Source organism: Lolium perenne, chromosome 2 (genome assembly GCF_019359855.2).
Source record: "Lolium perenne isolate Kyuss_39 chromosome 2, Kyuss_2.0, whole genome shotgun sequence".
NCBI lineage: Eukaryota > Viridiplantae > Streptophyta > Magnoliopsida > Poales > Poaceae > Lolium > Lolium perenne.
Window position 1 is genome coordinate 322,890,289 of NC_067245.2, and position 17,316 is coordinate 322,907,604.

Sequence of the window (17,316 nt, forward strand, 5' to 3'; positions counted from 1 at the left end):
TCGCTTTATATATATCAAGAACCTACGAAAATCGGGTCTCAAAGAGAATAAAAGCTCATTAGATACTTGAGCTTCAAGATGTAAGTTTTTCTCATCCTCTAAAGATAGATTTTGAGAATCCATCGGAGGAGAAAAACCGACATCTAGAAATTGCTCTATATGTGGACACAAGGTCCGAAGCTTACAAAGCAAGCAATTTCGCCACAAATGATAATTTGTGCCAACAAAGATAATTGTGTCATTGTGCACTAAATTACTAGCCGACATCTTTACTCTCAAGGCGGTGAAGCCTAAAACACGGAGAGCCCTTGCTCGATACCAATTGAAAGATCGAGATGTCGCCTAGAGGGGGGTGAATAGGCAATTACAAACTCTTGCGGATTTGTCTTGTATGAATGCGGAATTAAGCTATCGTTTAGTTTACAAGCACAAACCCTAAATATGCTAAGCTCAACTAAGTGTAACAATAGCAACTAGAGCTAAGCAAGATAGGCACAAGATATATGTAGCACAAGTGATAGCAAGATATATGTACTTCAAGCACGATGGCTATCACAAGGAAAGAGAGCTCGGGTATAGAAATAACCGAGGCACGCGGAGACGAGGATGTATTCCCGTGTTCCCTTGCTTTGCAACAAGGTACGTCACGTTTGGAGGAGTGGAGGTCCCACGAAGGATTCCCCGCGCCACGAAGGCTCACCCTATTCTCCGAACCACACCCACGAAGGATAATGGCCCTTTCCTTATGGTTAGCTTTTCCTCCGCTCCGGAGATGGCAAGCTCCACAACCACTTCACAAGCTCCACGAAGGAGAAGCCCGGCCTCTTCACAATCTTCTTGAAGAGATCACCGGAGCACCAATCACCAAGCCAACTAGGAGGTCACCCTTCAAGAGTAACAAGCTCACGGTCTCTCACTCGAACAAATCGTGGTGGAGAGCTCAACACTATGCAATGATGCAAAGCAAGAACACCGGAGGTGTTCAAGTCCTTCACACTCAAATCCCACCAAAGCAACGAATGCTAGGATGAGATTGGAGAGGAAGAACAAGGGGGAAAGTCAACCAAAGACTCCAAGATCTAGATCCCAAGAGTTTCCCTCACTTAGAGAAGAAATCGATCGGTGGAAGTGTAGATCTAGATCCCCTCTCCCAAATCCTCAAATATGAGCAAGAATGGTTGGAGGATTCAAGGGGGAGAGCAAGTTCTTCAAATAGTAGCAATGGAGGAGAGAGAATGGGAAGAACTAATTGCTCAAGGTGGAAGAAGAGCTATTTATAGCATGGGAGCAAATAAAACTGTTGGGGGGAAAAAGACAAGAAAAACGGGCAAAAACAGCTCTAGAAAGTTGCCCAGCCGGCCGACTGCCCAGCGCCGAGGAGGCCGGTGGCCGGTCCGGTCGGACCGGCCTCGCCGGGCGGTGCACATGGGCCGCGTGGAGGCGCTGTGCCCAGGCGGGGCGAGCCGGCCGCGTGGACCGCGCGTGGGTGGCGCGTAAGGGGAGGGGCGCTCGGTCCGGAGCAGGCCCTGGTCGGGCCGGTGAGCACCGGGCGGCCCGGTGGGGCGCCGGGCGCTGGGCTGGATGGGACGGTGGCCCAGTCACGGTCCGGTCGGACCGGAGAGCCGGCTGGGCTGGCCAGCGTCTGGGCCGGTTGGCCGGTCGGAGACCGGGGCTGTCCCGGGTGGGCCGGTGTGTGGCCCGGTCGACCGGTCGGAGACCGGGCAGCCGTCCCCCTTTTTTCTTTTCTTTTTCTTTTTCTTCTTTTACCTTTTCTTTAATAACTATTGCTCCCGAACTCCGATTAACATGAAACCAATTTTGTTTGGAAGATAACAACGAATGCTATCTAATAGAAAGTGAAAACCCAAGAATCTGTAGGAGGGGATTTTATCATGAATATAAAAGGTAGAACCTTATATCATGAATAACCGGTAAAATCACCCAACCTCGAAAACGCAATAGAAGATGCACGCGAACTCCGTTTTCGATGAACTTGGGCTTGTTGTAAAGCTAGCAACAAGCTCAAGAACCTCACATAGAGAAACACCAAGAAGCAATAAGGATATGCAAAATATGCAAAGGATTGAGCTCCCTAAGACGATGTGGTCAAGTTACCCAACCGAAAGCCCCTCTTAATAGTGCGGCTATCTATCCTATAATCCGGTCTCCCATCAACCACCACGAGACCGGTAAAAGGAAAACCTATCGAGGTCATACCTTTGCCTTGCGCATCCCATCACTTGATCATTTGTCGCTTCGTGTATACTCACAAATGCTCCCCCATACACTATGATGGGAAAGCTTCATTGAAGCACATCTTCATATGTCCACTATCACCAAATGGACGGCAAGCTTCAAGCATGTGATCCACTCAAGATGCTCATCTTGAACTTGCCCAACTCAACCTTGTATCTTCTCATACTCACTTAAGATAGAGCATGGATAATATTGAGTTCCACATAAGAACTCCATCTTCATTTCTTCTTCTTGATCATATCACATATATATCTTCATACCGATGATCTTGATGCCAATACACAAGGTATATCTTTATCTTCATGGCATCCATACTTGAATCCAACACATGGAGAGCAAGTAGTACTTATGGAATATTCCTTCATATAAACTCAATGAAAACATTAGTCCATAGAGGTTGTCATTAATTACCAAAACCACACATAGGGGCAATATACCCTTACACAATTTAATTCGCTTAGCATCAATGTTATGAACATGTGTATCACTACTATCGAGATTTAACAAGAATAAACCATTCGTCCCAGGTGCATGGCCATAAAAGACATTACTCATATAAATCGAACAACCATTATTCTCAGACTTAAACGAATAACCGTCTTGCATTAAACAAGATCCAGATATAATGTTCATGCTCAACACAGGTACCAAATAACAATTATTAAGGTTTAAAACTAATCCCGAAGGTAGATGTAGAGGGAGCGTGCCGACGGCGATCACATCGACTTTGGATCCATTTCCAACGCGCATCGTCACCTCGTCTCTTGCCAGGCTTCATCTATTCCGCAGTTCCTGTTTCGAGTTACAAATGTGAGCAACCGAACCAGTATCAAATACCCAGGCACTACTACGAGAACCAATAAGATAGACATCAATAACATGTATATCAAATATACCTTTCTTTTTGACGTGGCCGCTCTTCAGATCGGCCAAGTATTTGGAGCAATTGCGCTTCCAGTGCCCCTTCCCCTGGCAGTAATAGCACACAGTCTCAGGTTTAGGACCAGCCTTAGGCTTCTCAGGATGCGGTGCAACTTTCTTGCCGCCCTTCTTGAAGTTACCCTTGTTAGGCTTGCCCTGCTTTTTGAAACTGGTGGTCTTGTTGACCATCAACACTTGGTGCTCCTTCTTAATCTCTACTTCAGCAGATTTCAGCATGGAAAAGATTTCAGGTAAATCTTTATTCATGTTCTGCATGTTGTAGTTCATCACGAAGTTCTTGTAACTTGGTGGCAGTGATTGAAGGACACGATGAATACCCAGCTGGTTAGGGATCATCATCCCCAAGTCATTGAGCTTCTTCGCATGCCCGGACATGACGAGCATGTGCTCACTAACGGAGCTGCCCTCTTCCATCATGCAGGTAAAGAACTGCTTCGAGGCCTCATAGCTCTCCACGGCCGCATGAGTCTCAAAGATAAGTTTGAGCTCACGCATCATCTCACAGGGGTCGTGGTGCTCAAAACGCTTTTGGAGCTCTGCCTCTAAGCTGCACAAGATGGCACACTGAACTTCGGAGTACCGAGTTGCCCGAGTCTCATAAACATTCTTTATGTCCTCGGACACTGCAGGAGGTGGTGGGAAACCTAGCGGTGCATCGAGCACATATTGCAGGCTTCCACCAGTGAGGAAAATCCTCACATGACGGAACCAAATGGTGAAGTTGCTACCATTGCCCTTAAGCTTTTCTTTCTCTAGGAACCGGTTAAAATTGATGGAGGGCGCCATGATCTACAACATATTTGCAAAGAGTTTAGACTAAGTTTATGATAAATTGAGTTCAATTATAATTCTGAAATTAACTAGGTGAACTCCCACTTAAAACAACATCCCTCGCATTGTCTTAGTGATTACACGAACCAAATCCACTACACCAAGTCCGATCTTCACGAGAAAAGATGTAGCTTCAAAGGCGAACACTCAAAGTGTTCATCATATCATTCATATGACTCATGCTCTACCTTTCGGTATCCCGTGTTCCGAGACCATGTCTGTACATGCTAGGCTCGTCAAGGCAACCTTGGTATCCGCGTGTGCAAAACTGGCTTGCACCCGTTGTATGCACATGTAGAGTCTATCACACCCGATCATCACGAGATGCTTCGAAACGACAAGTCTTAGCAACGGTGCATACTAAGGATGAACACTTTATTATCTTGATATTTAGTGAGAGGGATCATCTTATAATGCTACCGTCGCGATCTAAGCAAAATAAGATGCATAAAAGGATTAACATCACATGCAATTCATAATGTGTGATATGATATGGCCTTTCTTCTTTGTGCTTTTGATCTCCATCTCCAAAGCACGGACATGATCTCCATCATCACCAGCATGGCATCAAGGTCAGTGGCGCCGCTTCATGGTTGTCCATCACTTATAGCTACTATAACAACTACTTGAAATAAAGCTATTACATGATGAATAGACACGCAGGTCTTCAACAAAATTTAAAGACAACCATTAGGCTCCTGCCGGTTGCCATAATACAATAATGAACATCTCATACATCAAATATAATCATCATCACATCATGGCCATATCACATCACCAAACCCTGCAAAAACAAGTTAGACGCCTCTAATTTGGTTTGCATATTTTACGTGGTTTAGGGTTTTCGAGTAAGATCCAATCTACCTACGAACATGAACCACAACGGTGATACTAGTGTTGACAATAGAAGTGCAAATTACAATCTTCACTATGGTGGGAGAGACAGACACCCGCAAATCCACTTATGCAATACAAGTTGCATGTCAAGCGTGGAGCAAGTCTCATGAGACGCGGTCATGTAAAGTTAGCCCGGGCCGCTTCATCCCACCATGCCGCAAGAAGCAAAGTACACAAACTAAAGCAACAAGAGCATCACCGCCCACAAAACCATTGTGTTCTACTCGTGCAACAGATCTATGCATAGACATGGCTCTGATACCACTGATGGGGTTCGTAGCATAGAAAACAAAAATTTACTACCGCAAAGACGAATAAATCCAAGATCTAATCTATGGAACACCCAAGATCTAATCTACAAGATCGAAGCAACGAGATGGAGATGAGACTAACCCTCGAAGATTCCAAAGCCTACGAGATTAATCTCGTTGTTGGTGTAGACGATCTTCCCCGGTGCTGCAATTCGGCAGCACTTCCGTACTCGATCGCGCGTACGGTGTCGATGAAGCTCCTTCCTCTCCCGTTCCAGCGGGCAGCGGAGGTGTGGTAGATCTCCACGGAATCCCAGCAGCACGACGGCGTGGTGGTGGTGGAGAAGAGTTGCTGCAGGGCTTCGCCTAAGCCTGCACAGCGTATGGAGGTGGAAGAGAGAGGGGGCGGCCAGGGTTATGGATGGGGGGCCTTGGCCGGCCACCCCCTCCCCTCTTTATATAGGTGGGGGGTCGGCCTAGGGTTTCCCCTAGGGCCCACCTGCCCCCTTGGCCGGCGCATGGGGAGGGGGCAACTCCTCCCCCAAGTCTTCCCCTTTATCTCCTAATTTAAACAATTTATTTTAGGAGATAGATCTTATCTCTAATTTTAAACCATTTAAATTAGAGATAGATCTTATCTCTAAGGGGGGGCCGGCCTGGGCCCACATGTCATGGTGGGCTGGACCCACTATGCCATGTGGCGCCTATGTGGCCTCTCCCGGGGTGGTGGGCCCACTGGTGGCCCTCTAGAACCTTCTAGAAGCTCCGGTCAAAACACCGGACTTTTTCCCGAACCCCGGAAATTGACTTCCCATATATGAATCTTATTCTCCGGACAATTCCGGACCTCCTCGTGATGTCCTGGATCCCATCCGAGACTCCGAACAAAAACTTCGGACTCCAACTCATATTCCGAATCTACTTATGCGACATCGAACCTTAAGCGCGTCACCCTACGGTTCGTGAACTATGCAGACATGGTCGAGACTCCTCTCCGAGCAATAACCAATAGCGGGATCTGGAGATCCATAATGGCTCCCACATATTCAACGATGACTTAGTGATCGATTGAACCATTTACATACGATGTCACTTCCCTTTGTCACACGATATTTTACTTATCCGAGGTTTGATCATCGGTATCTCCATACCTTGTTCAACTTCGTTACTGACAAGTACTCTTTACTCGTACCGCGGTATGTCATCCCTTATGATCAAATCATATGCTTGCAAGCTAATTAGACGACATACCACCGAGAGGGCCCAGAGTATATCTATCCGTCATCAGGATGGACAAATCCCACTATTGATCCATATGCCTCAACTCACACTTTCCAAATACTTAATCCCATCTTTATAACCACCCATTACGCAATGGCGTTTGATGTAATCAAAGTACCCTTCCGGTGTAAGTGATTTACATGATCTCATGGTCGAAGGACTAAAACAACTATGTATCGAAAGCTTATAGCAAATTGAACTTAATGACTTGATCTTATGCTACGCTCATTTGGGTGTGTGTCCATCATATCATTCAACTAATGACATAACCTTGTTATTAATAACATCCAATGTTCATGATCACGAAACCATGATCATCCATTAATCAACAAGCTAGTTATACAAGAGGCTTACTACGGACTCCTTGTTGTTTACATAACACACATGTATCAATGTTTCGGTTAATACAATTATAGCATGGTATGCAAACATTTATCATAAACATAAAGATATTATAATAACCACTTTATTATTGCCTCTTGGGCATATCTCCAACAGTGATGACATGCTGCGTGATCATGCACAACATGATCGTTGAGAACGAGCGTCCTGATGGCCGCAATGAGAACCACTGGGAATTTCATATTGAGCTGGTTGCGCCACTTCCTGGAGCTTCATCTTGGCAGGACTATCTACATAGAAATGCAGAAGTCACTGACGAGAACGTCTCCAAACAGCTGCAAACGGATCTGATTGAGCATTAGTGGACATTGGCTGGCCATGAAGATCATGCCTAGAGAAATACTATCTTATTGTCATGTCGACTTTTAAAAATTTAAATGTAATAACTATGACTTTGTTGATTTCCTTATTTTGTTGTTTCGAAACTTCGTAAATTGATGCAAACGCGGAAATGCGTCGGTCCGCTGGAGCCACCCCTAGGTGCAAACGGACGCGCGGACAAAAACGGTATGTCCAGCGTCCGCCGCGCGACGCAAACGGACGTCCGAAATGCGTCGCGCCGCTGGAGATGGCCTTAGGGCATCTCCAACCGGGAGACCCAAACTAAAAAACGGACAGTCCTAGCGTCCGGTCGGGTAAAAACGTGTCCCAACGCGCAGACCTAAATGCAAAACGGATGGCCATTAAAGTCCGGGGCGACCCAAACCCGACGTAAATTTGGGCGGACTTTGCGTCTGTCCGGATGGATCGGGATGGCTCGGGACGTTCGTTTTTATCCACCCAACCCCACACCTTCTCTCTCCTCTGTCTCCTTTTTCCAATGGAGATGACCGGCATAGCCACCGGATTTTGGCTGGCCTGGCCAACTGCCGCCGTCGCCGACGCCGGCCGCACCCCGTCGCTGACTCTTCACTTTTTTTCATCCATGCCGGAAGTTGCCGCTGCCAAAACGAGCTCCGGCGGCAAAGCTCGTCGACGGCGACGCGTAGGGGCGGGGACCGCGGAGAACGGGGCGAGGAACAGGGCCGCGCCCACGGCGGCGGACGGGGCCGCGTCCGCGTCGAGCTTGGACCGCGCCCGCGTCAAGCTTGGGCAGCGCCCGCCACGGCCGCGCCGTCGCCGACCTCGCCACGACGCACGGGGCTCGCGCCGGGCTCGCCCGCCACGGCCCCGCCTCGCCGCCCTCGCCCGCCGTGCCGAGCCCCGCGCTCCTCGCTCCGGCCACGGGCGTGCCCCCGCCACGGCCCCGCCCGCGCCTCCTCGCTCCGTCCACGGCGCGCCGAGCCCCGCGTCGCGTCGTCTTGGCCGCGCGGTGGCTCTCCTCGGCCCCGCCGTCTCGAGCCATCCGGCGCCGCGCCGTCTGAATCCGCGGGAGCGCACGTGGCGCGCGCCGCGCGCCTAGGTGGGCGTCTCCGACGCGGCGGCGGCGTCGGCAGCCACGGGCGCACGGACGGACGGGCGAAGGCGCACGGATGCGAGCAAAGGTGGCCGTGGCGAGGACGGGGCCGCGCCCACGGCGGCGAGGACGGGGCCGCGCGCCCACGGCGGCGACGAACGGGGCCGCCCCCGCGGCGGCGAACGGCTGCGGGCAAAGCCGCGTGCGCCGGGCCGTGTCGCGGCGGGGCGGAGGTCGCCGGGCCGTAGCAGGGTGGGGGCGGACGTCACCGGGGCGGGGACGGAGGCGAACGAGGCCGGGGCTCGCTGGGGCTCGACGGGGCGGGGCGGGGTGGAGCTCACCTGGTTCTTTGCCAAGTAGTACTAGTGTGGCTGGGAAGAGGAACAGTGATTTGGGTCTCACACTGCGTTGGGGACAAAAAAAAAGTCACGGACGTTCTCGTGTGTCCGCGTCTCCGCAGGCCGACCCAAACAACCAAAATCGGACGATCTAATACGTCCGTTTGGGTCGTAGCGGTGGAGATGCCCTTATGGAATAGATTTGGATCTTTCTAGCGAAAAAAATATTTTGTCAATGAAATATTGTACTGTACTGCTTTCCCCGTCAAGCGAAACTCCAATCCATATCCACAATTTCATCCCACAGCGACTGGCTGACTTGCCCTGCCGCACGCAGCTCCCACTCCGCTCCACCGCCCGCCTGCCCGTCCCTATTTTCCCCAAAACCCCACGCCACCACCGCCGTCAACCCAAAGCACCAGCGGTCTCCCCGCCCCCGCCCTCGCTCCCATCCCATTCTCCCATACACAGCCGCCACGAGTCCACTTCCGCCGCACCAACCAAACGCAGTCAACAGGCCGGCGCCGTCAGCCGGAGCTGGTGCTTTTCTTGGTCCAAAGGCGGGCGGGCGGCGGCGGCACATGGCGGGGCGCGGGGCCGTGCGGAGCTGCGTGCAGACGGCGCTCAAGGCGGCCAACTCCCTCGTCGGCCTCGCCGGCATGGCCGTCATCCTCTACGCGCTCTGGATGCTCCGGGCCTGGTCCGCGCAGGCCGCTCACCTCCACCGACACCTCCCCGTCCCCTGGTACCACCCCACACCCCCTTCCCCTCCCCTTCTTCCTCCTCCTCCTCCCTCAGCAGACAGATCTCCCGTAGCGTGCCTCGCCGAGCAGCGCGCGCCGCCCTCTCCGCTCCTGCTTCGGTGCGCAGATTCGCGGTCCCCTGAATTCCCCCTTCCGCATCTCCCGATTCCTGCCAGTACCACGTTCGCCGCTCGGCTGCACGCATCTACTAGCTCTCGCCGAATTCGCACCCGAAATGTGTCGACGCCACGGCACTGTTCCATCGGACCACGCGTCCGCTAGCCATGGCGGATCAGTTCCGTGCAAGAACGAGCGAGATTGGGAGGTGGCGTAGGAACCGAACCGAACCTCCCGCCTTTTCCCGATTGCTGACGGGCAGGCCACCACTACCGCGGCAAGAATTTCGGTGACAGGGAAAGAAAGAAAAAAGCAGCGGACGCGATGCAGCAAGTCCCGTTCGATAGGTGGTTGCGGTGACCGGCTTTCCTTTCCTGCGGTGCTTTGGAATTCAATTTAGGTGGCGGCTGGGATGTGGCGTCATGTTGGATCAAGACGCGGATGGTCCGAATGAAAAGGATGTTGTGGTGGGAGTGGGACGGACTCGGCCACTTGTGGTGGATGGATAATAAAGGAAGAACAGCGATTGTGCTGAACAATCGCTTTCCCAAACCTAAGCACGTCTGTAGTACTAGTACTAGTAGTAATGCTAAGACGTAAAAGGTTTATTCGTATCATGCTTGATGTTGAGGCATTTACATCGTATTTTTGATGTTGATGCATTTGAAGCGCTTTGTATCTATCTGAAACGGATCGGCGGTTTTGACTGAAAACATACCTCTTGTTTGTGCAGGTTCATCTACACTCTTCTTGGCCTCGGAGTCGTCATGTGCTCGCTCACTTGCTCTGGCCATATTGCTGCGGAAACTGCCAACGGTGCATGCCTGTCCTGCGTATCCTTGAAACCGTATGATTTATAGAGTTGCATTAGGGTGTTCAGTTATGCTGAAATGGCAGCTGCTACTAGCAGAATTCCTCAGGAAATTTCACATCTCCAAACAAAGCTGGAACTTTCGTTTTCCAGGATATCTCCATTTTCAAATAAATGATGTTACAAAAAATAAAAAGGAAATTGCTAAACTGTATCTGTACTAGACAAGTTATGACCCATCCAAGACACAGGTATGAGTTATGTTCTTGGAGCTATATAACGTGGTGATGTGAACTATATTGCCTTAACCTGACATGCAGCACATGATCTTCGTATTTCTGCTTGTTATACTGGAAGGTGCGACCACCGCGGATGTATTTCTGAATAGCAACTGGGAGGAGGTAAAAGGACCGCTTCAGCTGCTATACTTTATTATTTCCCACTTTATCTGCTATTTGATTTGTGATGGTTTTCCAAACCTTCAGGATTTCCCAGAGGATCCATCTGGGAATTTTGCCGAGTTCAAAGAGTTTGTCAGATCAAATTTTCAGATATGTGAATGGGTAGGCCTCTCGGTGGTGGGTGCTCAGGTGAGAGATTACGTGAACTGAACCTCAATCCTTCATTCTTTCTTGCTTCTTACTCTTGTAATGAAACAGTTGTGATTTGCTCAAATATAATCTTTGTAAAAATACACCAGCACATGGACTGCTTCCGACACTTCGCTGTGCTTCAAATTAGACACCACCACACAGTGTAAAATTCTAGTAATACTGTATAGCAGTTATGCTAAGGTTGAAAGGGACTGTTACCGACTTATAAGCATGGTGGCAGCATGTAGTAGATTTTATCTTACATGGAATGCTGCCTGCTTTGTGCACAGATGATATCATCTAATTACCTTTCACATTTGTGGGTTTGGCCAACTGCCACTGTACTTTCCAGAGAAAATAATAACTTCAGTGCGTAATTCATTGTCTCTGTAACTACAAATTATTTGATTATTCGCAGGCACTATCAATCATTCTTGCAATGGTACTCAGGGCCCTTGGTCCTGAACGCGAAATTGACTACGACAGCGATGATGATGCAGTGCCTGCAAGGTTGCCTCTCCTAAGAAACCAGGCCCAGCATGGTTCAAGCTATGTCGAAACTAACTTACCTCGCAGGAGTGATTCATGGACTCTGCGAATCTTAGATAAGGTGAGATGATTACCAACAAGCATTTCCTCTTTCTTTACACTATTTTGCTGTCAACCTGTGCATCATTAATAAAGCCCTGCGATTGTTTCTTTTCAGGCTAACAAATAAGGATTTCTAACACTACATGGCTAACCCTTTGGAAATAGCATGAGCATGTCCCTAAGGGTTGCAGGCGACCTGAAGCATGATACTTCTTCTCTGAAGTAGTGAGGATTCATATGATGACACGGTACCTAACGGCTAGGCTAGTTTTATGGTCTTTCAACATGCGCAAGTATTTGAGTAGCATGTAACTAATCTTACAGCCCCTTGATGTATGGGAAGAATACTGTAAAAACGTTTCACTGAGAGATGATGGCTTGATGCCTCGTGTTACCGGAGACAAAAAGGGAATAACCTGATTGTTCAGTGTCAAGCATTCTCTGTTTCTGTTTACTTTTGTTTTATTAGAATGTGGGGTTTTCTCCTGATTACTCCTGGAATCGAACTATTCTGTGCGAAATTTCTAGGTTTCATGAGGGGCCTTGAAGGTTGGATGAAGTGTTCATAGTACTACTTATTTTTAGCTGTTGTCTGGATTAGCACTGTGTTACCTGGATCCGGTCGTGGCTCGATTTGCAATTTATTGTACACCACTCACCTGCTATGTCTAGTCCATCAAATCCAGCTACCATATCATTAAATCAGCGTCTGTGAAGTCTGTAGCAATCGTAGCATGGTACAAGGTCTGGTAGTTGTTGCTTAGTCAGTACGCTTAGCTTACCCGACCGTATCTATGTAGTACTAGTGTACTACTGAAAACTTGATATACAACTTAATCTCCAGGTACGTTTTAGTTGCCCTAGCCAGTAATTTTCTAGAGAACTTTTTTTTACGGCATCATCAGAAAGACTAAAATAACCTGAAAGTTTGCTGGCAGTTATCACACCACATGGAGAAAGAAAGGGATCTGAAATTTGACTGGCAGCAATGTATTCAGTTGAATTGACAAATCACATTAGCACTAAAGTAGCCACATAAATAAGTTGCATACACTAAAAATTCTCACCCAAATTACAAATATGTACAAAGCATGCTGTAGAACATATTGATTCGACTATCCCTAGACATTTCCATGCAAATTATACATCTGTACAAGCATTTACAAAAACTGGGCACAACTCTACGACACCTTGGTCAGAGCTCACAAGGTCTCTTTGTCAGAGTTCACAAGCTGCTCCATGGTCAGCCACATCCTAGGACGAGGAACATCCTCTGCATGAATCAATAAGACATGCGTCAACGATCCAAGCAAAACAATTGCGAGCAAGTCATATCATTATCAGCAGCTCTAGTTATTTTACATGAGAATCATAGGCATCAAAGATGTTATCCAGCGTGATGAGAGGCAACTTCTCGATGTAGGTGAACAGACGTCTGATGTTTTCCCTGGTCACCGTCGCCATGTCGACCGCATCACGGTGGTCTGTGAGCATCCACAGGTCACCGGAGTTGACTCTTTTGAGGCTGTCACGGCAGAAGGGGCAGGATTGCGATCTCGAGCGCCTGCATGCAACAAGGATTAAACATGGTTCAGTTATCGCCACAATAAATTTGTAGCGAAGTTCAGTGAAAATATCATTTGGCAGAGAAAGCTCTTCTGTTTGTCAAGTGAAGTTATAAATTGACAAGTCTTTTTGTGAGGAACTACCGATTAATAAGTATTTGATAAAAAAGAGTTCCCAATAAACATTCTGTTTAGGTAACTTCACGGTTCATTTAGACACTTAATGTAACACCCACCCTGTGCTTGAGAGCTGAGTTTCAAAACTACACCTCAACCATTCGTCTTACTTTTACAGTTCGAAATCTCCTGAAGGTAACTACCTGTACATAGTGAACTTATGTTCTACTCTTTCGAGAAAGAACTAAACTTCTAAGTTTCTAATGCCAGCAGTAGGCTGCAAGAAGGATCAGGCCTTGTACTCAAATCAAGCATAAAAATGGCAAGCAATGCAGCTTGTTGCATATTTGCAGAGCCTCACTGTATTGATCAGGTACAATCCATAAATGAGGTGATACTACTAGCTTAGTGCATAGAACTTACCCTTTTCAACAAAAAGGCTATACTGGTGACTGGTGAGCACTTAATAATAAAACCAAGATGAAGTATCGGCTAAGGTCTAAGTTTCTACCAGTAATGTGTAAGAAGAATCCGACCTTGTACTGGAATCAAGCACACAATTAGCAAGCAAATGCAGAGGTTGCAGCATATTTGCAGAGCCATCCTTCTGATACAATCCATAAATGAGGTGACACTAGGTTAGTGCATAGCCATATCCCCTCTGAACAAAAAGGCTCCATTGGTGACACTAGGCTTACTATTAGTGTGTAGCCCATAACAACAAAACTGGCAAGCAAATGAAGAGGTTGCAGCATACCTGCAGAGCACGATGTATTGACCAGGTACAGTCCATAAATTAGGTAAAACTAGCTTACTTAGTGCACTGCCCTTTTGTATAAAAAACACTTAGTGGTGACCGGTGAGCACTTAATAACACCAAGATGAAGTATCCACTAAGCTATCTTTGGTGGGCATTAATCAAAACCTGCCCTGTTCTGGTTGAACAAGGGATGAAATTTAAAGTTACACACGACAGAGGGTCCATCAGGTTCTCACCATTGACGGTAGCACTCGATGCACATGGCGTGGCTGCAGTTGGGAAGCACCACCTTGCCGTTGAGCTCCATGCAGATCCCGCACTCCTCGTCGATCTCGGCGTCGACGGGTCTCTTGCTCTTGTCCGAATCGTCGTCTCTCCTCCCGTACCGCTCGGAGCAGGCCGCCTTCTGCCTGCGGTCGTCGTCGTCGGTGATCCCATCGTGCAGTTGCATGAGGGAGGGGAATATCACCGCTGCAGCAAACAATGTCCGTGAGTATCTGAGACTCTCAGTTCTCAAGCCCAAACGCCAAAGAACTTTGGGTTCAGCTGAACTTTGAAGAAAGAATGAGAATACATTAGGAGACTAGGAGTATGAGATTTTACCGTAGAACTCCCTGATGCTGGCCTTCCTCTCGTGGGTGGACATGGTGGTGGTTCCATCCACATAGACCTGCAGGCCAACAAAAGCAGAGGTTCAGGCTGGAATATGGGTTCCCCGAGAACACAGAGCCGGCAGAGGACAGCGTCAGCTGTGATGAGACGAAACAGTACACACGAACAAGGGAGAGAACCTTGTAGATGAGGACCCTGAGGAGTCCGAGCGCGCCGGCGAGGCTGCAGTCGGTCCACTGCACGAGGAAGAGGAGGAACTGCGCGGCGGGGCTGTAGGACATGCGCATCTGCAGGCAGGCCCCGTCGTAGTCCCTGGAGCAGTCCGACGCCCTGCAGACGCGCGCAGGCGAGGGATTCAGCCGCGCGCGAGGCATCGTGAGCAACACGCCCCGAACGAGCTTGGACGGTTCTTGGCGGCAGGGAAAGTGAAGGGGATTTTCTTGGGGCAGGGCGGGGAGGGAGGGGACTCACAGGGTGTTGGCGTGCTGGATGTCGGCCTGCAGCACCTTGAGCGAGTCCCTGAACGACCTGCGCGTGGAGCACGCCGCCGCCGCCGCAACCATCTGCTTCTCTAAATTCTTCACCGCCAAAGAAACGCCGCTGCCGCCGGGCGCGCTGCTCACCTCGGCGCCGCCACCATCGAGCAAACGTACCTACCGAGCCGAGACAAAACCCCGGCACGCGCGCGCGCGCGAGAAGCCGTCGACCGCGACAGCCCACTCGGCACTCCACTCCACTGAAAGCCGGGTCTGCACTCTGGCTGTCGTCGTCTTCCCCTTTTCCGCCGCCCGCCCGCCCGGCCGGTGTTTCTGGTGTTGTATTCGTTGCGTTGCGTGGGCGAAGGGAGGCGTGCGTGAGGGAGTCCAACTGACACGCGGGGTCCAAGGGAGGTCAGAGGTCTCTTTTCTTTACCTTCGGTAGCTGACATGTGGGTCACGAGAGAGGTGGGTTCAAGCTGGGAGAGGCTGAGCTCCGGGGCCCGCTCTTCTCTTCGGGCGGCCGCCCACGTCGCCCCTCGATGCACGAAAAATAGGAAAACCCTAACCCAGTAGCTCGACGTCTGCCGGTGAAGATGTATTCGCGTCCCAGTGCGTAGGCGAGGACACATCACGTGTCCACGTCTTCCCCACTTGGGCCCGCTGCAGCGGGTGAGCGGCCTGCATCGCTTCGCTTTCACCACGGCCGCATCGCTTCCCCTTCTGCGCGCGCGTCTGATCGCTGCGGCGCCATTGACAAGGTATTAACTTATCAATGCCTACAAGTAGTAGACTAGGGTTTTGTTCGATGTAGAGGGCAAGTAGATCTCGAAGGTTTCAGCCGAATAATACTCGACGAAATAAAACTAGGGTTTACTCAACAATGATTCGATGATCTTCCTCGTCCCTCGACTCCCCCTTATATATGAGGCGGAGCCGAGGGATTCGTATTTTACAAATTACAGAGTCCGGGAAGGTTTCTAACTCATCCCGCAAGATTTCATACAACACTTCCTATTACAACTCTAGCTTTCCTTAATAGTATCTTTGGGCTTCCGAGTCTTCTTATTCTTCGTGTAGTGAGCCTTCAGTAAACCCCGGGTACTACCTTCGGCAGGCCCATTGGGGATGCCTATGTCAGCCATCAATGGCATACTTCGGCTTCAGTGGCAACGCCGGGACTAGCGGGTGGAGGCTGGTCTTTTGCGACACCATCAATGGCATGCTTCTGGAATCCAACGACATCAGTCACAACAGACGCTCCCACACCCTTTATAAGGGCTACCATTGCCACCATCTCACCCAGCTCGCCTCTGTCGTCGTCCCTTCCTATTTCCCAGAGATCAGACATCGCAACCATGGCCATGGCAACAGATGGCCTTTCAGGAAGCCGAAGAACGAACATGAGGTCGTGTCGTTGTCGGCGAAGAAGAAGTCGTCCATCCGTGCCCTCATCACAGTCGACGTAGCACGTGCCCTCTGCCGCGGTAACACGTCGTGCGCTTTAAGGTGGAATGACGTCCACCTCCCCGATGAAGGAGGACCAAATCCTAGGAGAGGAGCATGACAACACCGAAGACTTCGTTGGCTACCTCGCGAAGAAAGACAAGGAGGAGGACACGGTGGACCAGCTCTCCCTTATGCCAGAAGGCGTGGATGAGGTGGAGGCGATGATGATGGCCTTGTAAGAGAAACCGCCGCTACCCCACAAGCACCGCCTCACTATGCCGCAGTGTTCATGCCTTTGGGCGCCTGTCCAAGGAGCACGCCCTAAGGGTGGCCATGGACATCTCATGCATGCCTCCACCTCCATCGCCATGGGACCAGTGGCCCACGCCAGCCCAAGCCTACCCCTACGCCTTCATCAACGGTGTATCCACTATCGTGCCTCGCCCTAGGTATGTGAATCGGCTCTTTTCTACCTAAATTTGGGTAGCTTTCCGATCTTAATCTGGGTTGTGCCTCGCAACAGGCCCGAAACATTGGACTGCCTCGTTGTTTTTCTACCGTTTTCATGGCTGAGTGGGCCTTCTTTTGGTTGGGCTGGTTTTATTGACCCAACTTTGCATGGGTCGCTTTTTGAGCTGCACCAAACTTAGTCCGGATCTTACATGGACTTTTTGATTTATAGAAATTTCTAAAAATTTATATGGGCGACAGGGTTTGAGCCTAATACTTCAACAGTAGAGGGTTATATGGGTTACTTGTAGAATGGAGACAAAAAAATGTTTTAGTTACAGATATATCTGTAAATACAAAAAGTTGAGAATTTTTTTGGAAGGAGGGAGTATATTGGGAGCATTGCTCCCTCTGCCTAAATTAATTATTGCAAATTAA

General features: G+C 49.5%; 2 protein-coding genes across 2 annotated transcripts; one reads left to right on the forward strand and one right to left on the reverse strand.

Annotated features, from left to right (window-relative positions):
• The first annotated feature begins 8,901 nt into the window (after positions 1–8,901).
• Positions 8,902–11,883, forward strand: LOC127337107 (tetraspanin-19). Its single transcript, XM_051363984.1, has 6 exons — positions 8,902–9,339; positions 10,188–10,287; positions 10,586–10,666; positions 10,751–10,855; positions 11,277–11,468; positions 11,565–11,883. The coding sequence occupies exons 1-6, from the start codon at positions 9,176–9,178 to the stop codon at positions 11,574–11,576; spliced, it is 654 nt and encodes a 217-aa protein (XP_051219944.1). The 5' UTR covers positions 8,902–9,175; the 3' UTR covers positions 11,577–11,883.
• Positions 11,884–12,442: 559 nt separating this feature from the next.
• On the reverse strand, positions 12,443–15,329 carry LOC127337108 (E3 ubiquitin-protein ligase AIRP2). The gene is made up of 6 exons (XM_051363985.2): positions 14,975–15,329; positions 14,683–14,833; positions 14,495–14,561; positions 14,128–14,362; positions 12,812–13,013; positions 12,443–12,722 (listed from the first exon to the last, which is right to left on the reverse strand). Exons 1-6 carry the CDS (start codon positions 15,064–15,066, stop codon positions 12,693–12,695), a joined length of 777 nt encoding a protein of 258 aa, XP_051219945.1. The 5' UTR covers positions 15,067–15,329; the 3' UTR covers positions 12,443–12,692.
• Positions 15,330–17,316: the final 1,987 nt, after the last annotated feature.